General features: G+C 31.8%; 5 protein-coding genes across 5 annotated transcripts; 1 reads left to right on the top strand and 4 right to left on the bottom strand.

Annotated features, from left to right (window-relative positions):
• Nucleotides 1-6,375: 6,375 nt before the first annotated feature.
• On the top strand, nucleotides 6,376-10,182 carry LOC129877448 (non-structural maintenance of chromosomes element 4 homolog A-like). Its single transcript, XM_055952949.1, has 7 exons — nucleotides 6,376-6,800; nucleotides 7,347-7,427; nucleotides 8,059-8,311; nucleotides 8,396-8,486; nucleotides 8,880-9,096; nucleotides 9,184-9,275; nucleotides 9,590-10,182. The coding sequence occupies exons 1-7, from the start codon at nucleotides 6,617-6,619 to the stop codon at nucleotides 9,845-9,847; spliced, it is 1,176 nt and encodes a 391-aa protein (XP_055808924.1). The 5' UTR covers nucleotides 6,376-6,616; the 3' UTR covers nucleotides 9,848-10,182.
• Nucleotides 10,183-10,742: 560 nt separating this feature from the next.
• On the bottom strand, nucleotides 10,743-15,388 carry LOC129877480 (enoyl-[acyl-carrier-protein] reductase [NADH] 1, chloroplastic-like). The gene is made up of 13 exons (XM_055952989.1): nucleotides 15,230-15,388; nucleotides 13,638-13,949; nucleotides 13,426-13,535; nucleotides 13,276-13,331; nucleotides 13,122-13,206; nucleotides 12,984-13,031; nucleotides 12,328-12,402; nucleotides 12,131-12,242; nucleotides 11,926-11,977; nucleotides 11,796-11,847; nucleotides 11,640-11,697; nucleotides 11,288-11,386; nucleotides 10,743-11,098 (listed from the first exon to the last, which is right to left on the bottom strand). The coding sequence occupies exons 2-13, from the start codon at nucleotides 13,909-13,911 to the stop codon at nucleotides 10,941-10,943; spliced, it is 1,179 nt and encodes a 392-aa protein (XP_055808964.1). The 5' UTR covers nucleotides 13,912-13,949; nucleotides 15,230-15,388; the 3' UTR covers nucleotides 10,743-10,940.
• Nucleotides 15,389-17,964: 2,576 nt separating this feature from the next.
• On the bottom strand, nucleotides 17,965-20,126 carry LOC129877447 (11 kDa late embryogenesis abundant protein-like). Its single transcript, XM_055952948.1, has 2 exons — nucleotides 20,027-20,126; nucleotides 17,965-18,589 (listed from the first exon to the last, which is right to left on the bottom strand). Exons 1-2 carry the CDS (start codon nucleotides 20,111-20,113, stop codon nucleotides 18,263-18,265), a joined length of 414 nt encoding a protein of 137 aa, XP_055808923.1. The 5' UTR covers nucleotides 20,114-20,126; the 3' UTR covers nucleotides 17,965-18,262.
• Nucleotides 20,127-21,454: 1,328 nt separating this feature from the next.
• Nucleotides 21,455-22,796, bottom strand: LOC129877690 (protein LE25-like). The gene is made up of 2 exons (XM_055953218.1): nucleotides 22,636-22,796; nucleotides 21,455-21,820 (listed from the first exon to the last, which is right to left on the bottom strand). The coding sequence occupies exons 1-2, from the start codon at nucleotides 22,708-22,710 to the stop codon at nucleotides 21,638-21,640; spliced, it is 258 nt and encodes an 85-aa protein (XP_055809193.1). The 5' UTR covers nucleotides 22,711-22,796; the 3' UTR covers nucleotides 21,455-21,637.
• A 1,547-nt stretch (nucleotides 22,797-24,343) lies between these two features.
• LOC129877689 (late embryogenesis abundant protein 46-like) lies at nucleotides 24,344-25,745 on the bottom strand. The gene is made up of 2 exons (XM_055953217.1): nucleotides 25,584-25,745; nucleotides 24,344-24,983 (listed from the first exon to the last, which is right to left on the bottom strand). Exons 1-2 carry the CDS (start codon nucleotides 25,668-25,670, stop codon nucleotides 24,477-24,479), a joined length of 594 nt encoding a protein of 197 aa, XP_055809192.1. The 5' UTR covers nucleotides 25,671-25,745; the 3' UTR covers nucleotides 24,344-24,476.
• Between the last annotated feature and the right edge of the window lie 925 nt (nucleotides 25,746-26,670).

The raw sequence follows: 26,670 nt of genomic DNA on the forward strand, positions 1-26,670 counted from the left end.
GAATTATTGGCTCTCTAAGTTATTACGAAAAGTCTATTTTTATTTTTAAGTATTAGTAGATTAAATTTTCACCTAATGAAAAATGTTAATCAATAATTCCACTAAAAAAGAGGTAATTAGAAGAAAACCTCAAAGGTGGAATATTTGATTCTAACTTGTTATTAATTATCTTTTCCTTTAATTACGTACATTCTTGATCTAGTGGCTAATCTTTATATTTATCTTTTATTTAATCAACTCAATTTTTAAAGGGAAAAAAAGAATGAAAACTATCTTACACAAAATATGAAAGAAAAAAATGATTTCTTCGTTAACTTTTATATTCTACGATTATTAGGGTGATATTTCCAATTTGGGACAAAAAGAGCATGTCACAATTGGTAAGTACCAAAAATGATTAATTCCCCTAAATTAATGGGATGTTAATTGACTAACTTGTATTTGCTATATCCTCTTATAAGTTTTGTATTATTTTTTTAAAAACTGTTTAGATATCGTTATTTGAATTGAGAGTCTTTCGAAAAAAGTTTTTGTACCTTTATATACGAGGTAATAATATAGTCTGTTTACGCTCGATTTTTTTCAGATCTTACATGTATAATTATACTAAGTATGGTGTTGTTTGTTATTTGTCCACTTGGTGAATTAGATTCATACTCAAAAATCATATTTTTGGATGCTTTTGGCATTAAAAATTTATTAAAGGAAAAGAGCAAAAAGAGATATACTTAATATTTATAGAATTATGAAAAGGACCTTTTTTTTTGGATGAACATTACATATCTATTTTGCCTCTTAAATTGTTCAAAGGACACCTTATAGAAACCTTCAACACATTGGCCAGTTGGTATTGATCAATAGGCAAATTAAAACTATGACACTTCTATAATAAGTATATAATATATTTGATCTTAGCCAAAGAATTTGGCTTCTCATTTTGCAGAATCTTGTCGTCGTTTGGATAAGATATTTATTTTTTTGAGAAAATAATTGTTTTTTCTTAAATCTCATTGTTGAAACATATAAAGAGCTGAAAGGATAAATTGATTTTTTTCACATATATTCAGTACTCTCTCGGTTTTATATTAGTTGATCACTTTTCATTTTATACAGTATTTGAAAAATTATAAATAAGAAGATAATTTTACTAATTTATCCCTTAAAAAGTTTCTTAGGATTGTTACAAACAAATGTGAACACTATCAAAAAGAATTAATTGCAAGGATAAGGTGGACAACTAATATGGATAACTATTTTTAGTATAATGATCAACTGATATAAGACGGAGGGAGTAAAAGATTTGTGTCGGTAATTGAACTCAATGAGAGTGAATTCACTACCATATGCAGGCTCCAAAGTAGTTATCGAATATCGAATGAAAAAATAAAATAAATAAAAAATCCACTAGTATAGGAGGTCACGGGTTCAAACCTTGAAAACAGTCTCTGGCAGAAATGCAAGGTAAGGCTGCGTACAATAGACCCTTGTGGTCAGGTCCTTCCCCGAACTCTGCGCATAGCGGGAACTTTAGTGCACCGGGCTGCCCTATTTTTTATAGAATTAAAGGGCAGCCCGGTGCACTAAAGTTTCCGCTATGCGCAGGGTTCGGGGAAGGGCCCGACCTCAAGGATCTATTATATAGAATTATAAAATATTAATTACTTCATGTTCGAATTTATCTGAAGATATTTGATTACGGACTAAGTTTAACAATTGAAAAAAAAAACATCTTTAAAAACTCGTGATCTCAAATATATATGTATAAGACTATAAACTCACATCTTTTAATGATGAAATGAATCGTCTTTAAATATAAAAAAGATATCATTTTTATTAAAATACCCCGTATCTAAAAAAAAATACTTATGTCATACAAATATCAAGTACTCTATGGTGTGTATTATCCGATTTGGCTTAATAGATCTTTACAAATTTCTCTTTTGGGTCACATTTATCCGTCATCATTGAGGTCAAAAGTTCATGCCCTAGGTGAATTTGCATTACACTTTATAAATTTATCTACTTTTTGTAAAATAACAAAAATAGAATGGGTAACATATACTTAACCCTAATACCCAATAATGGAAATTGGTATTTCATATATACATTTGGAACTTCTTCTCCTCAAACATTACGTTACATTAACAAATAATAAAATTGCAATAAGTGGATATTATATAGTCATTAATAATAATATAAATGCAGACTAGAGAGAGATGTGAATGAAGTGATCTTTTGTTCTTTTTAATTATCAGATACCATCCAGCTGATTTTTTTTTCTTTTTTACACGTGTTTTAAAATAATGATTCCTTTAATTAAAAATACTTTTTAAATATTTAATTATAATTTATAAAGATTCCATCTCCACATAGGGTTCTAAAAATAGTTTTATAACAAAGGAATTATTCAATCTTTTAACCAAGCATTTCATAAGTTAGGAAAAAACAGTAAATGAAATTAAAGAAGAAAGACTTTAGCATAACACCATTGTTCATATAAAGAAATATCATTCATATTTTTCTTTTTTTAGGAATTACAAGTTTTTCAAGATCCAATAGAATTTAATATAATGCAAAATATTACTTACGTTATCTTAAGAAAGTCCTTATATATAGAGAGAGAAGAGAGAGAGCTCTTTATGAAAAGTCAATACTTTTTAACGAACCCTATGTCCATTCAATTTTAAAATATGAAATATTACAAATTAATTCAATATTTTATAACTCGCAAAAAGAAAAAGACATCCCAAAAGGTCAAAATCTCGTAAGAATGAATAAAATCTAACAAACAAAGAAATCCTAAAAATAAATTCAATTGAAAAAAGAATTATTAATCTTCTTTGATTTCTTTATAATATAATGTTTGGCATCAAATTATAAACAATATGACAACAAGAAAACTACAGATGAGCCTTAGATTCTGTATTTAAATTCTCAAAACTCTCCAAACATGGCCTTATTATTTTTAAATAATTTAATTTCACAAAAAAATTTGAACCCTTCGCAAATCACTATCATAAAATTCATTTCATACCTTTAGTGTAAGCCACGTCTATTGACTAATTTTAATCGTCCTTCACTAAGGGTGTGTTTGGGAGGAAGAAATATATGTTTTCTATGATTTTTTATTTTTTGAAAATAATTTTCTTACTTAGGTTTAGGTGTTTGATGAGTAATTAAACAAAATAATATTATTATCTAAAGAGCATTTATTTAGAAAAATATTATGATTGTTGGAGTGGACTTGCCTCATTCTAGTAGGTGTTTGTACCATTAAGTCAACTAAACTTGCTCTGATCTAATGTGTGTTTGGCTCAATACTCAATAGAAAATTAACTCTCTTCTCTTGACAAACTCTGCCATGGCCACGAGGTAATCAACGGGTGCGGAGATAACACATTGAATTTGAAATGTCATTTATAAAATTTATTTTTTCATAAATCACAATATTTTAATCAATCATATAAATTTTTTAAAATTTCATTTTAAACACACTAAGGCCTCACTTGTTTGCACTTAATGAAGGTCTTAATCTTAACCATTCAGATCTTAGTCATTAAGTCTGTTTGTTTTCAAGGTCTGAATCTTAATTATTCAGATGTCAATAACTAAGTATGTTTGTTTTCAAGATCTGAATCTTAATCATTATGTGTGTTTGTTTTTCTTATTTTATAACCACTTAATAAGTCAGAATAGGTCTAAATGAATAAGATTTATAACAAAGTCTTAATATCGTTAAGATATCTATATAAAAAATTCTATAAATATGACAGTTTACAGTCACTTCATCCACTTTTACCACCACACACAATCACTATTACTCACCACCACCTACTATCCGCAATCACTATCCGCAATCCAATTATCACCAATCACTACCATCTATCATCCACAACCACCTCACTCACCACTAATAACAATCATCACCACCAACCATTATTACATTCACTAATCACTGTTGATAATTACCACCATTAGTCATTATTATATAACGTTACTCTTCATCATCATTCACTACTGTCATTAGTTATCAGTATCGTTTCACTATTAATTATCAATTGCTACCAACAATAATCATGTTAATCACTAGCACCAACCACTATATCATAATATTTCCCATAACTACCATCATTAGTGAACACCATCCCAAATTAAAACATACAATCACAATCATTAGTCGTCACCACCACTAATTGCCATATAAAAAATTTAAAATATTTTATCTATATAATATTAGATTAATTCAGTATTTTATTTATTATTTTTTAAATAAAGACAATTTTTATACATTCAGATGTTTAGAAAACAAACAGTGTTAACTATTTAATATTCAGATCTCAACGTAACATCTTAATATTCAGATGTGTAGATTCAGACCTCTAAATTTTAATACACACCTTAATATTCAGATGTGCATTCAAATTCAGACGTCTTAATCTTAATATTCAGATGTACAGACATCTTAATCTTAATGAAAACAAATGAGGCCTAAGACTACACTTGTCATGATAGAAAATAGCATCAATTGGTGACCACTAATTTTTAAGAATTCTCATCGCATTTTAAGATCAAAATCATAACTTGCCTAAGCAATAAGAGATAAAGTTAAAAATTATTCTTATGGAATGTTTTTAGAATAGGATTTCCACGGTTCATGGATGATAGAGATTGCATCTCATTTGATGTTCATTAATTGTGCTTGAGGAAGGTTTGGATCTCAATAAATATATCTCAATATGTTTTATTTATTAAGATCTTATACAGAATTTGAAAGTTGTTAATATGTTTACTTAATGAATACTATGAAAATTCATCCCACATTTTATATACACACGAGCTACTATTATAGAGACAAAAACAAAATCATCTCCGCTACACAAATACTATCACTTTTGGCAATCGGTACACCAATCATACTATTAGATATCAATTCAGGATTCAAATTTATAGTTTTTCATAGTGATTCTAAATTAATAATTGGGTTTACTATTAAATATTTATAGATATTTAATAAATTTGATAATTTATATATATAAGATTTGGACCAGAAAAATATTGAATTCTAATAAACACATAGATAATGATCAAATTTAAATGTTGTTAAGCTCGACTCGAGGTTACAATTAGTATAACTTATACAAATCACATAGTGTAAGGAGCAAATTGCATTTTATCCTCATCCTTTACCAATTTATAAAAATTCCTTAAAATTTGTCCCATCCGGATACATAATAATCACCCGGATGCATAAATTGTGATACATTCGGATATATTAATTAACAAATCAATTGAGCTAAAAAAGGAATTATGTATTCGGACACATCCTGTGGTATCCGGATACATTAATTCGGAAAATAGTCCATCCGGATAAATCCTATGATATCCGGATACATTAATCCGGATAAAGCGAATAACAATTATGTATTCGGATACATTAATTCGGAAAAATATTCTATCCAGATACATGATATGGTATCCGGATACATTAATTCGGATAAAGACAGTAGCAATTATGCATCCGAAAAAATTAATTCGGATACATTAATTCGGAAAAATATTCCATTCGGATACATGATGTGGTATCCGGATATATTAATTCGGATAAAGAGAGTAACAATTATGCATCCGAAAAAATTAATTCGAATACATCAATTCGAAAAAATATTCCATCCGGATACATTCTGTGGTATCCGGATACATTAATTCGTATAAAGAGAGTAGCAATTGTGTGTTGGGTGTAAAAAAAGGAAATTTTGAAATAATAGAAAATATTTGAAGATATGATAAATAAATAGTTTATATTGGTAATTTTTCCTTACAATTAGATAGGCCGGTATGCCATTATGGACTAACACTCTTTTAGCGTTTGGACCTTAACGCAACAAATTCTGATCATCGCCTAAGTAGACCCAAAAAACTTTGGAAATGGGCGATTTTGGACCTTTGACTCCGCTTGCGGCTTGATACAACAAAACAAATATTGAATGAGAAATAATATCATCATAACTAATTTTGGTATGACTAATATCCACATTATCAATACATTATATTCAATATTATTCTTATACACTATATCAAATGACTTCTAAAAGTTTGTAACTAAAGCAAGCGGGGATCAAAGATTCAAAACCATTTAGATCAAAGATTCAAGACAATGTCAGAATTCATATTAATTTTTAATCTAATTTGAAAGTTTCATGAGAAAACTTTCAATACAATGACAAGGCCTAAAGAAAATTGTAATTTTATTACGAATATATTCAATTCACGTAACATAAAAGGAGGCCTTGAATAACATTGTCTTTATTTATATAACTTAGGACCAAATTCACCACTTCAAAATATATTAAGGACTATTTTCATCATTACCCAAAATTTATAGAGAAGAAGGGAAAGGGGGGAAATTACTCACAGCGCGCCTCAATGGAGTTTCAACTTTTTTTGAAAACCCGTAGGGTTCTTACTTCTCCTTCTTCTTCTGGATTTCAATTTTAGCGATTTTCTCTTCTCTGATTTCTCAATTTGTTCAATTATTTTCGATCTGATTCGTCAATTGTCGAATCTTTTATGACCAATTTCGCCCTAATTCTTCCATAAGAAGCTTCCTGATTAAGCAATGGTTCGAACTGTAAAACGCGAACCAGTTGATACTCCGGGTAATGGAACCAAAACAAGGAGTAATGGTGCGGCAGCAGGACCTAGCAATAGCAACAACAACACCAGTTCGGTGGAAGAAGAGACTGTAATAGGGCGAAGAGTTCTTCGCTCTCATTATCTCAATTTTAAGAATCGGATTTCTGGTAATTCAGTACTTTCCTAATTTGCGCCTCCTTTATATGCTCGCATTCAGTTTTTTTTTTAATTATAAATTTTATGTAATCGCGAGTGAGTAGATTCATGACTTATCTAATTTGAATTCAGACATGGATTTCTTATTTTGTGAAATTAAACTTAGGTATTCAGAGAGTCTGAAAGTGCTGCAACTAACTATTGGTCAAATAGTTATAAATAATTATACTATTCATTTGAACAAATGTAATGCCAAACAATACAAAAAAATATAAAATGTAGTATGTTTTTTCACTGAAATCATGTTAGTCGTAGTTTCGTTTCATAGAGAATCTTCATTTTCATCTTCTTTAAATTTGCGTTTTTGATCTCATTTGTTAGCAACTAATTCTTACTCTTTTGTGATGAATTCTAAGATTAGTTTTAATCAGAGCTAAAACACTCCAATTTTGATTTTGTGGTGAATATTTCATTTTAATAAGTCTATTCCACGAATGCCATGGGTGCTGCTGTCATTTTTGTGTGATTAGGCGTTAATATTTGTGTGTTTGTTGCAGATGAGAGAGATAATATATCAACAGTTGATTCAGATAGATTTAAGTCAATAATTGAGGAAGTTGAAAGGCTGCATCAGCAAGGTATTGTTTCAAGTTTTATGTTTCTGGTGCATTGATACTATGCGTAATATTTTTTGCTTCTAAATGTAGCTTATCTATGCGTGTGTGTGTGCAATTTGTGCACTGAATACTCTCCCTCCACCTTGAAAATTAGTTACACTATTGTTTTTTTCTAGAGTTTTGGAAGTAGTACTGCAAAAGTTGAAAATTTTGCAGCGTGCAGTTGCTCAAAAATCTCATGGTCTATTTGAAAATAGGTGGTTTCTTCAGTAATTGGATTGATAGACTTTCATTACTTGCTCACATAACTATGAATGATTTGCTGGATTAGTCTGTTTCTCAAATCTTTATTTTATGCTGAGTTAAAACCTCATTAAAATAATAAATTAAACGAAGCTGAGTGTAATCGGAAAATACTTTCTTCAGAAAGCTGATGGAATGCCTGATAATTTCCTTTAAACTTGGAGCATGAGAAATCTACATTTGATCATTTTCCCTCCATCTTTTGGGATTTATTTAATTGTTGAGAATTGAAACAAAAGCTCATTCTTTTATATTTTTAAGGTTCACAACCCTGATCATACATTAATACTATCATGTTTGAATATTCAGGATTCAGTTAGAAGTTTTTTTTCTGTTTTATTATATACAGTACAAAAACCTAGGGAACAGGTCGCCGATGCTGAAGCCTTGCTGGACATCACAAACACGTTGGTGACGACTGTAAAGGCACATAGTAATGGAGGCGTGACCCCTTCAGATTTTGTTAGCTGCTTACTTAGGGACTTTGGCCATGAAGGTGGATCTAGCCGTAGGACAGAAGAGGATGGAAACTCTATTCACTGGAACAATGTTGGTCGTGCAGTCTCTCATGTTTTCAGGGGTTCTCCTGGATGCTGCTCTATGTAATTGTTCAATCATCCATTTTCTTTTTTGATATAGGTACTGCTTTGTGTATTGAAAAAGATGTTAATCTATATTTTTCGCAGGATTGGACCTATGAATACTGAAATTAAGCAACACAATCCTGTGGTACGTAAAAGGCGTGTGATGCCAACAGAAAGTGAACGCCCAGAGGAGGTATAAATTCTGATTTACAAGCCTCTACACGTCCTTGCTTATTTTGTGGAGAGCTTGGATAAAATTGCTACCCCCTTATCAGAAGCTGGAATATATTTTGAGCTAAGACATTTAAATTGATTTACTCTGATGTTTCCTGTTAGAAGTAAGTCTCTAGGAGAATTGGGTCTATCACTAAAATAGTTTAAGTATTTTGTCTGGATACTATTATCTTGTAGATTCCCATAGCTAAACTTTTTCTCCGTATGCATGTGTTTACTCATTCTGTTTTACATGCTGCTGACTGCTGTCATTTTTCATCTGTAGTTCCTCTGAACCATGTAAATCACTTGCTAACTTTTTCTTACTTTGGTGAAATGAATTGTATCCTAAGATTTTTTGATATATTTTCAGCTAGATGAAACTGATGGTGAAGGCAAGACAGACACCGACAAGAATATGGCGACAATGTTCCAAATTCTAAGGAGGCATAAGAGTGCCAAGCTTGAAAACTTAATCCTGAATAGACAATCCTTTGCACAAACAGTTGAAAATTTGTTTGCCCTATCGTTTCTAATTAAAGATGGGCGGGCTGACATAACTGTTGATGACAAAGGCTGTCATAGGGTTTGTAAGTTTCTTACATTCATAGTTGTTTTTATCATTTTCTTCTATGCTGCTTCTTGTTTCACGACTTGAGTAACTAATGCTTATGCAGCACCAAGGAATGCTCCTGCTTCTAATGCAGTCCTTTCTGGGGAGGTTTCTTATAACCACTTTGTCTTTAGATTTGACTTCCAGGATTGGAAGGTAACACAACCCACCTCTCTCCCTCTCTCAAATGATACAGGACTGTGGATGTTTTTTTTCTGTTGAGATTTAAGTATTAGCACACTGAAATGACTGTATATCTTCTACTAAACTATGTTTCTCACACAAACCTATTGGGCATGGATTTGGAGTTAGTTGACGACATCAACTATCAAATTTGTACAATTCTGCACTAATAGGTGTCTGTCTAGTGTACTAAGCAGGGTTTTCTGCCATTTTTCTGCTCATTCTTGAATAATTTAAATGATCATTTTAAGTCTGATAATGATCTGAATTTTCTTCTTTATATGCAGCTTATGTTGGCTTCTGTTGCTGTTGGAGATGAATTAATGCCACACAGAAATGAAGCTGATATACCAGCCAATTCTCAACCAGCATCAAATACCGTAGATAATGAACAAGCTGTCTCAACAACACCTATAAGGAAGTTATCTCGGAATCGTGGTCTGGTTTTGCAAGAGCAGACTGTAGTTGAAGACTCCCCAGAAAGTGACAATTCTGCAAGAGCTGCTGCCATTCGTAAAGGAAAGCGAAAGCTCACACAAGACTAATCTTCAGTTTATCCACTTCGAGATGATGCAGGATGTGATGTTCCTTAGTTATTGGTGAAGTATTAGGAATTTGTTACCCTCCAGATTTTCCTCCCACCCCACTTTTTGGCCAATATCTCTTTGGTTAATAGACGTAGAGGTACCAACTGGACATTCGTTGGGGACATGGGAATTTAAATGTTGGGAAATCCCCCAAGTGAGCTTTATGCTTACTGTGACACCAGTGGTATCAATTCAGTGTTTGTTTTCAAATGATGACTCTGCTAGAATTCCATAATAGCTAGCTGGATTTATTAGAGAAATTGGTATTGACCCTTTTGTATATTTTTATGGTACGTCTGGATGACCATGGTTGGTGCAGAGGTTGAAACATCATTACCAAAAGAAGTATACACATCCAAAGTGATGAGATATGAGGAATACCAGGAAAAAAGCTTCCTTTTTTTTGGATAATCAGAAAGAATGTTACTTCTGCAGTCGAGAGAACATATAAACTCGTTAAAAAACAAGAAAAACAAATGCAACTATAATTATATCAGAAATGGTTAGTAGAATATGAAAAGATTATGTTAAAGAATAACTAGTTATTACTATTTTTGTTTATTTTTTTGTATTGATGAATCTTCATAACTAATTGTAATAGCTGGTAGTTGTATCATTAGTAGTTTTATTGAAATATCGTGTTTGATTTTTGAATGATTATTTTCAAGTTCATTATAAAAATGATAATTTTGTGTCAAATATGTTTCTTGTTTTTTTTAAAAAGAGTGAAATATGTTTCCCAAAAAACTATGGCCAGACACATGTTAGAAACTTCACTCAAAACTGATTTCCCAAAAATATTTGCGAACCTATGGCAAAACGCTAGCTTAATGTAGATTTTTAGGTAACACACTGACAAACAATGAGGACCACAGCTAAAACTGAGATTGCCTTAGACAACTTAAGTTCCCTTTGGAAAAAAGATACAATGTCACCAACAACAATTTCGATCCATTCACTGAAATGAAATGAGCTATATCTGGAATCTATGACAGATAACAAAACAAAGTTTCTCTAGATCATCAAAGCCATACTAGCATTGCCTCTAGCACTAGCTCCTATTATCTTTTGGGATGTCGAGACCAGCGAAGGCTGGGCTGTCAACTCCAACTCCCATCGCATTCAGACCATTGTCGACATACACAGTGGCACCAGTGATTGCTGAAGCCAACGGAGATGCCAGAAAAGCAGCAGTGTTCCCAACCTCCTCTGTTACATCCATTTTTCAGGTTACATACTCGGAAGCAATAGAATCGCAAACAACATACATTAATATGACTTTGAAAATCAATTCTTTTGACAATGACAAAGAGAACACACTTGACGCCCCACTAGGGGTGGCATTGTGGTCCTTGTGAGCATTCTTAGTGGAAAAGAAACACTAAGGATATGACTTACCAGCATATAACTCCTTTTGCAAAGGAGCATTCTCCAATGAGTAATTTATCATCATGTCGATAAAGCCAATAGCTTTTGCTGCACGACTTCCCAGTGGACCTGCAAAGCAATTACTAGTTTAATATTTGGCAATGGGATTTCAGATTTATGAGCACCGAGTACGTTAGAAGGAAGCCAAAAGAATAGGACTGTTTTGTGTGAGTTGAACACAAAAAAAAGGATTGAATATGTTCTCCACCAAATATATTTTTATACAGTTTTAGTTTGTAATGGAACTGAAGACATGTGCAGCAAAATTTCAGAGTTCAAAGACCATCAAGTTATGCGAAAAACTAAGTGTTGTGATGCATACCTGCAGATATCGTGTTGACTCTGACTTTGTGCTTTCTTCCAGCTTCAAACGCCAGGACCTTCAGTAAAGCTTAAACAACTCTTAAGCGATGTTCATAGTTGAAGCTAAAGGAAATGATATATGGATTATCAAAAATGGAATTAGCAACCAACTTACTTTTGTGTCACTCTCCAAAGCAGCTTTTGCCGAACTCATACCGCCTCCATAGCTGTAAATTCAAGAAGTATATTAAACCTACACTGAGAAATTAAGAAACTTCAACCTACACAATTAAGGAGAGTCATACCCAGGGATAATTCTTTCAGAAGCAATGTACGTTAGAGAGATTGTGGCACCACCTGCAAGGTAAGGACATAGTTGAAAGATTCAGTTTTTTTTTTCTTTTTTCAAAACAGTTTCAGAACAGGAATTGTCAGATGGAACAGCACGTCATTCACTAATTTTGTATTACTAAAATAACTGAAAACAACAGAAGGTTAACAAGAGTTTACCTGGATTCATTATTGGAAGAAAATGCCTTAGTAGAGATATAAAGGAATAACTGGAGGCAGATATAGCTGCAAGGTATCCTTTTCTTGATGTCTCTGATAGAGGTTTGCTAACCTACAATAAATATTTCAAATTATTGGCCTCATAAAATTATAAACAGACTTACAGAAAACAATGGAAGGAAGAAGGAGAAGTGTACCTCTGGACCATTTGCAAGTGAATGTACAAGGATGTCAATAGTGCCAAAATCTTGTTTTACAGATTCAGCAACTTCCTAAATTATTAGAAATTGCAAGGTTATTTAAAGAGTTTATCAGCTTTGTTGACATAATGCATTCCCTAACATACAATACTGCTTTACTACTTTATGTGCAACATAGATAGTTCAACTACAGCAACGGAGGATAAAATGATAACCAAACACAAGTTCCAGCATCAATGATGCCTATAGCATGTAATTAAGTCTTTACTGATAACCAAATACAAATGCCAGTACTCATCAGTAATGATGCATATAGGACACAATGAAGTCTTCCTAACCACATCTTTTTTGGCCAATAGTTCTAGGGAGCCAAGGTTCAAGATGATTTGACATAAAAATTCTAGTGCGTTGGTACTATGCAATATTCTCTGCTGGACCACAACTAATAATAATATGGCTAACTACAAGCAATGTGCAAAGATATGATGGAGAAAGCTGAGACAACCAGAAGCATCTGATATATGTTTGAATACCCTTTGACATGTATGTACAAAAGTCCTTTAACATGAGCATTAACAATTACATATGATTGCATGTAGGCACATATCCAACTGAAAAATATGAGACACCAACAAAAATGTCGAGCATAATACCGTGACAGTCCACTTTGAGGATCCGGCGTAACGTTTGTTTGTTTTCACCTGCACCATACAAATTACACCAAGAAGGATTAGACCTGTACAATTTTGCTATAATTCGTTGAAAAGAGTACTGAAAATAGTTTATCTTACATCCTCAGGAACATCTTCTGGACTGTCAAAAACTGCATCCAATGGGTAGACTTTTGCAATTTCCATCAATGAACCATCAGGCAACCTAAAACATCAAATAACATTATCCATCTGAAAAAGAGTACATGGAAAGATAAAACATCATCATTCTTACACTCGTGATTCGTCAAATTTCCCACGGCGCAGACTGGTCTCGAAAATGTTGAGCGCCTAAAAATATGAAGTTATTAGAAAAGACTACCCCTTTGACAGCTCTCAGTAAAAGGTAGCAGTAACTTTATAAACAAATCAAAGATATACGTACCGGCACCCATGTACCAACAAGAATTTCAGCCCCTGCAGCAGCAAGAGACTTTGCTATTGCCCATCCATACCCATTGTCATCTGCTATGCCAGCAATAAATGCCCTCTTACCTGCAGCAATAAGAAACAGCAATCACTTATTGCAAGTATGAACTCTAAATTTCTGCACAGAAACTCAACTCAAAGGAGAATTCATAGACACTTAAGAGCAACCTCTCAGATCAATAGGCAACCCTGAAACTGGCACTTGTTCACTGGTTCCAGACATTGCTTTTGTAACCATCCTTTCAAATTTTATTGGGGCCAATTTGAAGCTATGGATTGGCTTCGTGAGCGAGATATGTGATGAACTTCTAAAATCAGTAAAAGATTTTCTTTTACTACCAAAACTGAAACTTATATTGCTCAATTTTGAAATATTGTGAGATGCGGAACTGCATTGTTTGGTTGCTCGAATTTGCAAGCCAGGAGTTGTGTTTGCAGCCATTTCCAGCAAGTCAGTTGACCACTATAACAAAGAAGAATCTGAAGGAATCATAGATGGTCAGTGCAACGAAATATCATTTAACCAAGAAAATACATATTATAAGACATTAATATCTAAGCAATTTGAGAAATTGAATCAGTCAAATCCAAATGCGTAGGTAAGTACATGTCAAGCTTAGAATTTCTAGTTGTATCTAGCGCACTTCTGAGATATTTATTCCATTTAACACAAATTTAAACTCAGAGTATAACACCCCCACCCCACTCCCCCCCAAAATGATGAAGTTAAGCATTATCATGAAAAACTCCATCAAGCTCAAAAACAAGAATGATCAAGCACCACCCCAGGCTTAAAAATGTATGCTTGGTAGAAAATAATTTCCAGTATTACCTTGATGAGTGAAATATTTTCAAAGATATTCATCAAAGAACAATGATAATGCTAGAAACTGGATAGCATTTTGATTAAAAAAAATTATTAAAAATTGATAATAATGTTTGAGTGTTGTTGGAGAAGGCAATATGAAGTTAAAAGTGAAAAATTTGTAACGAAAATTAACTTCCACTAGGAAACTGGATGGCATTTTCCATCTCTCTTCGTTGAAAAATATGTTGTTCATGAAAATTTTCCATCATAACATACACAACCTACAACATCTACCCTCAATCCAATCATCCAAATCAAGCTGAGGTTGGCTATATGAATTGTCATTTATTCATTTAAGCTCAGCTCATATCATCATTATACTGGACACAACCTAAAATAAATAAAAGAAGAAGAAAAATAGCTCAAGCCTCAAGTAGTACATGAGTGATATTACAGATGCATATACTAATTTTTCTCCAGATTTAATCAAAATACAAAATGGAAACAAAAATTTCCAATGAAAAAACACAAAATCGAATGATGAGATAACATAGCTCAAGTAGTACAGGAGTGATATTACAGATGCATACACTCGAATGCATTCTAATTTTAACATAGCTCAAGTAGTACAGGAGTGATATTACATATGCATACACTCGACTGCATTCTAATTTTCTCCAGATTTAATCAAAACACAAAACGGAAACAAAAATTTCCGATGAAAAAATTGAGATATCTTAGCTCAAGTAGTACAAAAGTGATATTACAGATGCATACACTCAAATGCATTCTAATTTTCTCCAGATTTAATCAGAATACAAAACGGAAACCAAAAAATTCCGATGAAAAAACTCAAAATCGCGAACTGATGAGATAACATTTGATCAATGTAGCAAATCTAAACAGCATTTGGATCATAGATGTTTCTGAAAAAGGAAAAAAAAAACCTCACCTCAGATTCGATGAAGACGAAGAATGAACAATGCTTAAAGGAAAAAATAAGTTGATTTAGATTTCTCAAAGTAGAATTAATATAGGTCTCTTTCGATGAAATCGAAGTTGAGGAGCTTTGAAAGTGTAGTAATTAGTGAGAATGCGAACAGGTCGGACTTTTGGCTCTTCTGTTAAATGGCAATTTTAACCTGTTAAGGGTTGGGCTTAATAGCCCAGGTCCATTTAGTCCATTAATAGCCCGTCAAAAAAAATTGTGTAGATAGAACTAGAAATATTGTATACGCACGGCTATACTTATTAAGCGCATGAATATAAATGTATTTCACTATTACAAAGATATTGTATATGTGTGGATGCACTTATTGTATGCACAAATACAATCTTTCCATTACATTTTGAAACAAATTGTTGCTACAATAACATGTTAACCTTAAAATATATCCGTCCTTCTTATGCCTTTCATGACGAACCGTTACATAGACTCCCTTAGGATTGAGATTTTTCACACCGCTATATTGAATTAATGTTTGACTTTAGTATCATAATTGTCATGATCAAAAATTCATATTAAATATTTTTCGCTTCCAGCAGACATTAAAATTTATCTCTCGAGTTACACCATCATTGAGTTCAAAAGCATATATATTATGAGTATTTGTATTATGCCTTATAAAATTCTCCACTCTCTTCTTCCATTTCAATATGATATTCGCCTAAAATATTACGTACATAGCTTCTTCAAAAATTTATCAGCCTAGAAATTTGTCTATCCTTCGTCATGAGCATCGACCTATTGGACCTAATTCAAAGGCCCCAAAAAAAAAACTAAAGCCCTAAAATAGTATATCCATAAAGTGCACGTAATTTGATATAGCATATGACTTCCTCCAATTTTTCCACATCCTAATTTTTTCCTCCAAATAAATTCAAAAAAATATCAAAGATACTCCCATTATTATCTATTGTTCATATATATCTCATTTTCCTCCTCTTCACTCTCTTCTCCTTCACCGATAAACCCTAGTTCTAGGGTTAGGGTTTTAGCCTACTATTTCTTTCTCATTCGTCTACTTCGATTGATTTAAATACTTAGCCTTCTGTTTTGTTCCAGAGTATTATTTTTTTGTTCATTTTATTGGAATCTGAGAGTTTTACTAGCTATGAATTTCCGGAAGAGAAGCAAAAATGAAGCTGGTCCTAACTTCAACGGAGGTTTTAAGAAATCAAATCCAGGTTTTCAAAGTCTATAGATCTAGTTTTGTTCTCAGTTTCATACTTGTTTGGCCTTTCTGAACTGTTGTTTACTCGTCATACTTGTAATTTGAATTTTATAAAGGAGTACTGTTTGCATTATCTGCACTGTTCGCTTATGTTGTGTAGAGTTTGGTACGTTCATGTCTCATGTATTGGAAGCTTTTCTGTATTTCTTTTGGCTACTTTTTTCGGACTTCTCTTGATATCAGGGGAGGCGGAAGAGCAAGAATGGTTGCTGGCTGAATTGAGTAAAATACTCTCCTGAAAAAGAAGTAAAAAATTTGTGTTTATGAGGATAAAGAGAGGCTTCCATAAATCGAAAGAAGGGGAAGAAAATTTTGAAGAGAGACAACTTGTTGTCTAACTATTTACAAGGTTATCAGGTGGTATATGAAGCAAAACGAAGCCATGCACAAAGTTTTCCAGGTTCAAATCTTTCCCACCTAATGACAATTTTTGAACTTTAAATTTATTGTGATCAAGTGTAAGATTCAAACGTTTAACATTCTCCTGTTGTTTGAAACTCAAAAGTATATATATTTGCCTGATGAATTCTCAAAAATTGCGCTAACAGTTTAATGACGAGACAAGAGTCTGTTAACGATATCCAGAGAGATAAGTATTTACATGTTGTAATACACTTGGAGGACACAGGGGAACTCTGATATATAATATTGCAACAGTCCTCCAAAGTTACGTTTCTACCTACTATGTACTGCAATGATTTTTTTCAAGCCGTTTAATAATATGTTTCAAACAGGTATGTAATTCATTTTATACTAAGATATTGTAACGCTACTCAGAGTTGGTATAATCCAAGTAAAAGTATCCATTTAATATCTCCAATGCCCGAACCTCAGTTTTATGTGGCTGCAAGTTAGTGAACTTAAAAAGTTTTGAGTTGCAAAATGACATTCAAGACACCTGCGGGACAGTTTGCAATTTGATGTTTTTATATTACAAGTACATGCCCTCTCCTTTTTGAAAGAGTAATGAGCTTGATTTATTTTTTTTCAGTTCGGAACGGCTGAATGGGTGCTGAGATTTCGTCTTCAATTACATGAAACATAGTATTTTCTAAAGTAACAAACTTTTAAAAATTAATTCTTTCTTAGCCAAGAATAGAACATAGTGTTAGCTTTCTTAGCCAAGAATAGAAATTAATTTATAAAATCAATATCATTCTGGTTATCCTATTTTTTGTGAGTCGGCATATGTTTTGGTCCTTCCCTTTTTTCTTTGACTTCGATACAATTCTGGTTATCCTCTCTTTTGCGAGTGGCTCAATATGGGAACATATGATTTGACTCTTCCCTTTCTTTTTTTCTTGTTATATTGCTTCTTGGAGGGCCCTCGAACCATTGGAGATCGTGTTTTTTTAGTGGGAGGTATGTCTCGACTAGTACTTTTGTTCCAATTAAGTGATAGATTTTTCTATCTAACACGAAAACTATGAGTTGTGTTAAGTTAGTTTGTCATGTTACAAATTGGATTAACTTAAGCATTTCTTGGAATTTTGTAACAACATGAAGAGGGTAAATTAAACCCCCAAAAAACCTAATACCAATTGAAGCACCTAAATGTAGTGTCATTAAGGCAACAAAAACCAAATATTTCTAGCTTAATCTGATACCCTAACTATAGATTTGGATTCAGAATTTGATGATCATGGGTTCTGATCACAAATCTTTTTATTTATTGGATTCTCAATAGCGTTTGTATTCTACAACTATTGAATTCTAGTTAATCGGTAACTTTTATTGTGCTCCACCCCAGCCTAACTATACTTACCAGTGCCATAGCCCTGGTTAGCTCCATCACCTATATGGGTGTTATGAGCAGCAGATGGCCTTTGAGTCCCAGTGGTTGTTCCAATGGGGTGAGATGGAACCACCCCATCTGTGAGCCCAGTTGGGTGTCCAGTGGAACCAACGGTTGTGTTTGAATAATGTGGCCTCCCGGTGCCTATGCCAGCGCCGTGGTGGAGAGCTGCATTGCGGTCTTGAGTTACTTGCTTGTTCATCTCTGCTTCATAGATCCTTTCTTCTTTCTTCTCTGTTGCCATCTCTTTCTCTGTTGGATCATGGGCTTTCATCCTCTCAACCTATTTGAACATGCACAAAATTATACGTGAAAAACTAGTGTCGTGACTCTATACAAAGGTGAATATATATTCATCCAACACTTTCTTAGCTTGTGTACCCTTCAAATAAATTTTCAGGTAGATAAGGTACATGCTCTAGAATAAAGCCTCCCTAATACAAATTCAAGATTCCCGAGTGATTGGTCAAGAACAAAGGAATACTTAATCTTGATCTCTTTACAACATTCTTTTTTTTACAGAGATTTCTGGTGAAAACTTCAATCTTGAAGCATGGGAGATCTTCAATAAGTTTTAATTATTTAGAAAAAGAGAGCTGCTATCATTCTTAGCTTCGTTCGAACTTCAATCACAACTCATATTAGTTAAATTCTATACCCTTCGAAACTACAAGCAAACCTCATTATAATAACGATTCGTTGTAACATCATTTTCACTCTAATGATATGATTTTCTCTTAAATTGATTCAACTTTTCATGTTGTATTTTATTTTTTTAAAGAAGATTCTACAATCATATAAATTGAAATTCATTATAATACTGTACTCTTCGTACAATTATCCTGTATAATAATCACTCAAATATTTTTCTCCCTGATTTGTCCTCTGTCCCAATAATTTATATGATTCACTTTTGTTTTTAATTAATCCACACAAAAAAATGACATATTTCTATATTTAGTAATAATTTGTTTTTAAAATGTTCATTTACCATTAATGAAATATTTAGAGCAACACAAACATATCAATAATATTTCATAAAAAATATATTATATAACAAAATAAAATATTAAAATATTAATGATGATAATTATCACTAATGTCACAAACATAGTAAAAATGTATTTAAATGTTGGCATCAACTAGGATCGTAAAATGTATTTAAATGTTGGCATCAACTAGGATCGTAACTTCATGAGAAAAAACTACTAGTGTTTGCCTTTTTTATCTTCATAGTCTTTCTGCTTTTTGATAAACAGACAAACAAACATATTCCTCTTTTTGATACACAAAATCATAAACTATTTTTGTGGCATACTTTTATATCAAATGTGAAAATATTAATGATGATAATTATCACTAATGTCACAAACATAGTAAAAATGTATTTAAATGTTGGCATCAACTAGGATCGTAAAATGTATTTAAATGTTGGCATCAACTAGGATCGTAAAATGTATTTAAATGTAGGCATCAACTAGGATCGTAACTTCATGAGAAAAAACTACTAGTGTTTGCCTTTTTTATCTTCATAGTCTTTCTGCTTTTTGATAAACAGACAAACAAACATATTCCTCTTTTTGATACACAAAATCATAAACTATTTTTGTGGCATACTTTTATATCAAATGTGAAAATATTATGTATAACAATAGTTATTCAAACAAAACACTATAGTATTGTCTTAGATTGAAGAGAAGGAATAAAAAAAGAGACAAACCTTTTCTTGGACAGTAGCTTTAGTTTTTTCCATACCAGATTTTGCCGAAGCGGCAACATTTGATGCTTTTTCCTTCAATGACTGCATTTTCTTACTCTGATTTTCCTTCTTACAACTCTTTATGGTTCGATTAATTTATGTTATGTTTGAACTGTTTAAATATATTTGGCTAATGAATAACTATATGACATGTGTCCTAATATTGCATCTTACATCATTAATCTTCGCTAAATTTTTTACATCTGTCAAGACAGGTGTTAGAGTAGATCGCAGTGTTAGCAAAATGTCTGAGGTATAGAGACATTTTAGGATGAGGAGTAAATTGGGAATTTTTTATGTATTATGTTTAACGTAAAATAAAAATTCTGGCAAGCAACAAATTCCAAGGAGATAAAATAAAAAATTCTACTATTTTTAACAATGGTTCTCCTAACAATGAGGTAATTGTTTGAAAAGGTAATGATTATAAAAAATGAAATCAATGAACAAAGGCTGCTTGAAACCAAGTATATATATCTTTCCAGCCGTAAAATAGGGGGTGGGTTTAGTTCAAACAAAATTTGAATAATTTCAATATTCTGCCAGTTTTTTTATAAGTGATATAATCAATTAACGAATAACATGATAAAGTTCTCTTTTTGTCCTAAAATAAGTAATTTAGTGTAAATTATGCCATATTAAAAATAATAATAAAGTATAAAAATATAGTTGAAAAGAATATAATTAATGTGGTCGTATTGTGAAGGCGAAAGTAGAATACTTTTAACATTATTTTATTATTTTATTTGTCTCGAGAATACATTATTTGTCTCGAGAATCAAATGTAGAGTAAAAGCTTGTTTGATTATTTTATTTGTCTCGAGAATCGAATGTAGGGTAAAAGCTTGTTTAATTCTGATTTAATTCAGATTTTCAATACGGGCTTAATGATCTTTTAGATCTTCTAAATTCGAAGCTAGTAAAGAGTGATTCCACTATTTTTTATGAAGATGATGAGGGCATACATAATTTATACTATAATAATAAGGAAATCGATCCTTACGAGTTCTTGTTTTACCTTAAAGCTGATGATCCAACCCAAGAAATTGTTATTGAATTCGTAGAAATTGAAGTCTAACCAGGAAGTAACATCCAAAATAACATGTTACAACATTTATTAAAACATTTCCAACATTCATAATTCGTTCCTCCCTCGTACCGAGGGAAGTGTTTCCCTCTTCATCTCTTATATATGATTGAATACTATATTGCCACCTATAAGACTAATACACGTTCACTAAATGTTGAAATTTAGTGAAACACTTCCCTCGGTAATCTTTAATATAGTTTTGAGATTTAATTTTTTAGTTAATAGTTCTAAAGATAGGAAGAACGAATTAAAGATTTAATAAAAAAGATAGGAAGAACGAATTTATGAGACACAGCATATTAGATATAATCTAAAGATAGGAAGAGTACCATTTTATTTATTTAATTTGGTGTCATCATGTAATAACTAACACCCACACTAAAGTGTGAAATCACATCCCTCCCCCAACAACAAAACCAAAAAAAAAAAAAAACATACACCAAGATCTTAAGATAGCTAGCTTCCTTGTTTTTTCTTTCCTTCTAAAAAGTAGTATTAGTGCCAGTGGTACCATAACCAGTGCCAGTGGTAGCTCCTCCATGTTTTCCAGGTTCATGCTGTGCTTTTGCTGCTCTCTTGTCCATCTCTGCTGCCGCCACCGTGTCCTCTTTCTTCTCCGTCGCCATCTCTTTCTTCAACGGATCAATTGTAGTCATCTTCTCTGTCTGTTCATTTTTATTTTAATTTACCCGTAAAATATGCATTCATAACTTTAAAAAGTCATAATAATAAGTTTGATATTAAAATTTTTGTAGATTAAACTCTGCAAAACTTTAAATCTTTCCATCTGATCTGCACGTTAAAGAAGCTGGAAAATTGGAATTTAGTATTTACACACTTTTTTGACTTTAGAGGACCTTTTAAATGTAAACTCCACATACTATAGCTAGAGACGATATAAATGTACAAGCTTAGGTGGGCTATTGTCGTTCATTTTCGTAGCTCAATTGATAAGAAACTAGCCTGATATTTAGTTCAACTTATTAAAATATTTATTTTTAAAAAAAAAAATTAAAATTTAATAAGATCAAATGAATTAAATTATGATATATTTTAACTCGGTAAATTTTATACGGATTAATAATCCTCTTATTAAATAACTCGATTCAATTGCTTATCTGACACCACTAAACAGAGACATAGAGGGCATTTGAATTGATTTATAAAATGCTTATAAGCTGTTTTTTAATTTTTTTTGAATCTTTGACTGGCCTAATTTAAAATTATTTTGTGCTTAAAATAAGCCTCAATAAATAATTAAGTTTATTTGAATAAATTTATTTTAAGCAATTTATAAATTATTTTATTAAATTTATTTTAAACAGTTTATAAGTTAAAAACAACTTATTATAAATCAAAAAAAATATTAACTTGCACATATTTTTTTTAAAAGTTATAAAAAAATTTAACTTATAAACTAAATAAGTCAATCCAAACAGATAATACACATACTTAAGAAAACCAATTAAAGAAAGGAAACCTTTTCTTGAACATTGGCTTTGGTCTTCTCCATGCCAGCCTTGGCTGCAGCTGCTGCATCCTTTCCTGCCTGCATTTTTCTTGTTTTCTTCACTAATCAATCAACTCACTTCTTCTCCAAAGTGTTAGTAATTGTAATTTTGTTTTGTTGCTAAGTGGAAACTATAAGACTGAGTTTATATAGGAATTGGATATATTACCGAGTGATGCCACGTAAATATTTATAAATGTACGCGTGGTGCATCGTGAGATGTAGGATCCTTGAGGTCTTGACACGTTTCATTTCCAGTAGTTTAGATAGACATCTTAATTCCTTTTTGGATTTGTATCAACAGATGGCTTTGAATTATAATGTCATGCATTTGAATGGGTCGGAGTACCGACATCTGAATGGGTCGGAGTACCGACACTCTTTACTATATATTGAGATAATTTATTATTGCTATATCACATTAAATATACTCTCAGTTGGAAAAGATATTTTCGTTTGATTTGATTTTAGAGCACTAACTCTATTATTCCATTTTTCAGTAGTAAAGTAACTATAAAGACAATCAATTTTTTAGACGATACATTTTTAATTTTAATCTGTCTAAACAAATACTCTGCATTTTATATAATTAATTTTTTAATATATATCTTTTTTAATTAATAATATAATCATTCTTTTTAAAAATTATTTTTTATGAGACGTAGTAATCTACTAATTCTTTCATTTTTTATGTAAAATTTATTTTTTCTTTAAATATTATTCAATTTTGATAAAAAAAATTATAATCTATTTGTTAAAGAAAATAAGACACGTGCCTTGAGACGCCCTGAATGGGTCGGAGTACCGACACTCTTTATTATATATTGAGATAATTTATTATTGCTATATCACATTAAATATACTCTTAGTTAGAAAAGATATTTTCAATAACTAATAACTAGATTATAATGCTTGAAAAGTTATTAAAAAGTAAAACTCTAAAATTAAGCAATTGATATGTGAAGGAATCAATATACAATTTTTTTTTGAAAGCTAAAATGGAAAAAGGGAAGAGAAAGGGATCTTAACCTTGATTGATATATGAGTACCCGCCCATGAATCAAACCTGCGTTATCTTTCTTGTTATTATAAAAAAGGTTAGTATTATACTCATGCTATGAGTGATTATTATTATTAAAAAGTGATCAGATTTTGATATATCTACTATCAGTAAAAGGAACTCTTTCAAAATTCAAATTATAAGCTGAACACTATCCTATATTGAATTCGAAATTAACTTCTTATTTGCGAAAGAAGTTTAATATAAGTATTCTTATTAGGAGACAAAAAGTGAATATTTCAACGGTAGTCAGAAAAATTACATTATGCACAAATAGTGTTAAAACAATTTTGTTTAGTTATATGTGAATTGTTGAACATCCTTAATATAAAGAAAAAATCAAATATAATTGTAAGGGAAATTCAAAATTACTTTAAATTGTATGGCTCAAATTAGACTACGAAAATTTATTCAAATTACAACTATAACTATACGCCATTCTAAAATTTATTAAGAATTTTATTGATTTCTCCGTGTAAGTTTATGATTTACCTAAAAATATAAAATTTGAAATCTTACAAATGAAATATTTTACCTGATATAAGGTGACTCAATGGAAAGATGTATGTTTACTCAAATCCTTTGAGAAATAAGGGGAAAAAAGAGAGAGCAAGAAAAAACTCTTAATACACTACTTATATTAAAGATCCATCCTGTATTTGTACTCCAAAATTATATCAACTAACCTCCCTAAAAACTTTACAACGAACTAATTTTACAACTCACAGAAGAAAGAGAACTTCCTATCTAATTAAAAGGCAGAACCGGTGGTCGATCCATGGTTGTCTCCGGTGGATACGCCCGTTGTGGTCTCGGTCGGGTGCTCTGCTGCCGCGCCTCCCGGCATCACACCGGTAGTAACGCCATGTGTCCCGATCACACCAGTAGTTTGACCTGGAGTAGTGCCATGTGTACGACTGGTGTGATCGAGACCAGAATGACCTGGTGTGATGCCATGTGTACCAGTGGTGTGACCAAGACCAGTATGACCTGGAGTAATGCCATGTGTACCAGTGGCGTGACCAAGACCAGTATGACCTGTGGTCGTGCCATGTGTCCCAAGGGAGGTGTGACCGAGACCCACGCCACCGCCAGTAGCGGTATATGCAGTAGTTCCTCCGGTGGCAGCCGCTTGTCTAGAGGCGGCGTTCTGCTCCTGTGCCGCCAGCTTATCCATCTCCGCTTGATGGATTTTCTGTTCCTTTGCCTCCGTCGCCATTTGTCTTTGCACTGGATCACTTGTCGTTAATTTCTCCGCCTGTTCAACAAAATTTCAATTTAATCGGTTATAACACTCCCTCCCGTCTCAATTTGTACGAGACTTTTCGTTTTCCAAATGTCAAAGAGTTTAAATTTGCGCATAAAATATTTGAAATGAAATTTATATACACGTAACCTATACTATTAGTGATAATACTTCATTGACAAATAAAAATATATAAAAATTCAGTATCGTAATAAATTGAGACGGAGGAGAGAGTATATAACAAATCAGATGTATTAATTACTTATGTTTTTTCTTTTTATTTTGCTAACGACCAAAAAAATAATCAAACAAACAACACCCTTACCGAGAGTTTACAGATGGTTTCGACAGTAATAAAAAATCTTTAAAATTTAGAATTATACAGATAAGTTCACAATAAATTCAATATTAAATTTTTAAAAAACTAAAGCTAGCTATAGAGCTTAAATTTTGGATCCAGACGCCTTTATTATGATAGAGAATTGAGTATTATTTATTAGTAGTATTACAAATAAACTTAATCCAATATAAAGTAAAAACATTGGTTGCACATAGAATTTTAAACTCTAAATTTGAATCTTGACAAATAAAAAAAAATGGAGAAGAAAAAACCTTCTCTGTAACAACTGCCTTGGTTTTTTCCATGCCAGACTTAGCCGAAGCGGCAACATTAGCTGCTGTCTCCTTTGCTGCTTCCATCTACAAATTCTTCCTTTTCTTTTCTGTTAATTTATTTGAATTGGCTCTCATTCGTTTAGAAAAATATGTCTCGAAGAACTATAATATAAAGTTTCTTAATTATGAATAATGCAAAGGACAAAATTGTTCATCGTTTGGCGTGGTTTGACAAGGACGTGGGTGATGCCACGTGGAATTCAAGTGATACGTGGATACATATAAGACTTGGATGCATGAGATTCTAACACGTTTGTAAATAGTAAAGGTTGTCAAAATGATAAGAATTACTTGCGTGCTTGACATTAATTTGTGAGGATTTGGTTGACGAAAGTATCCTTTGATCTGAATTTTCCGGTCTAATTTTTATATTTATTTATTCATAATTTTAAAAGTAAATTTCAGTTTCATTTGTCTTTTTATAATATTACGTATTATTTTTTTATATTTTATTCTTAATATTAATTATTTATTTCATAAATTACTTTTCAATAACTATACTAGTAAAATAGTCTTATTAATCTTTCAAATACTCACATCTATCTGGGCATCATGCATTGCGTAAAAAAAAAAATTTAAAATATGACAAGTAAAAATAAACGAAGAAAATATATAAAACTTTATTATTATGTTATGGTTGTTGGAAAAAAGTACCGACTCATTTCTGTCCTTTTCGAATCGCCTTTAAGCAGAAAATAATAATAAAGAAATTAAAGAGAATAAAAACAACATAAGATATAACGTGAAAACTCAATGAGGGAAAAACCACAAACCACCTAGAAAAATATTCACTATATGAAAAATTGTTACAATCATATAATACATAATATTTTTCTCCACACACCAAATACCTAAAATACTATACCTAACAGATCTCTAGAGAACTTTCCCTAAATCTCTCAATAGTAAAAAAATATTATATCATGTATTTTATACATTTTGATATTTGATATATTTTGGTGTAGGTACAAACAATATAGCTAAGCTCCTTAAATAGCTAATAAAAGCTATTTTCATTTGCTGT

The sequence above is a fragment of the Solanum dulcamara genome, chromosome 12 (assembly GCF_947179165.1).
Source record: "Solanum dulcamara chromosome 12, daSolDulc1.2, whole genome shotgun sequence".
NCBI lineage: Eukaryota > Viridiplantae > Streptophyta > Magnoliopsida > Solanales > Solanaceae > Solanum > Solanum dulcamara.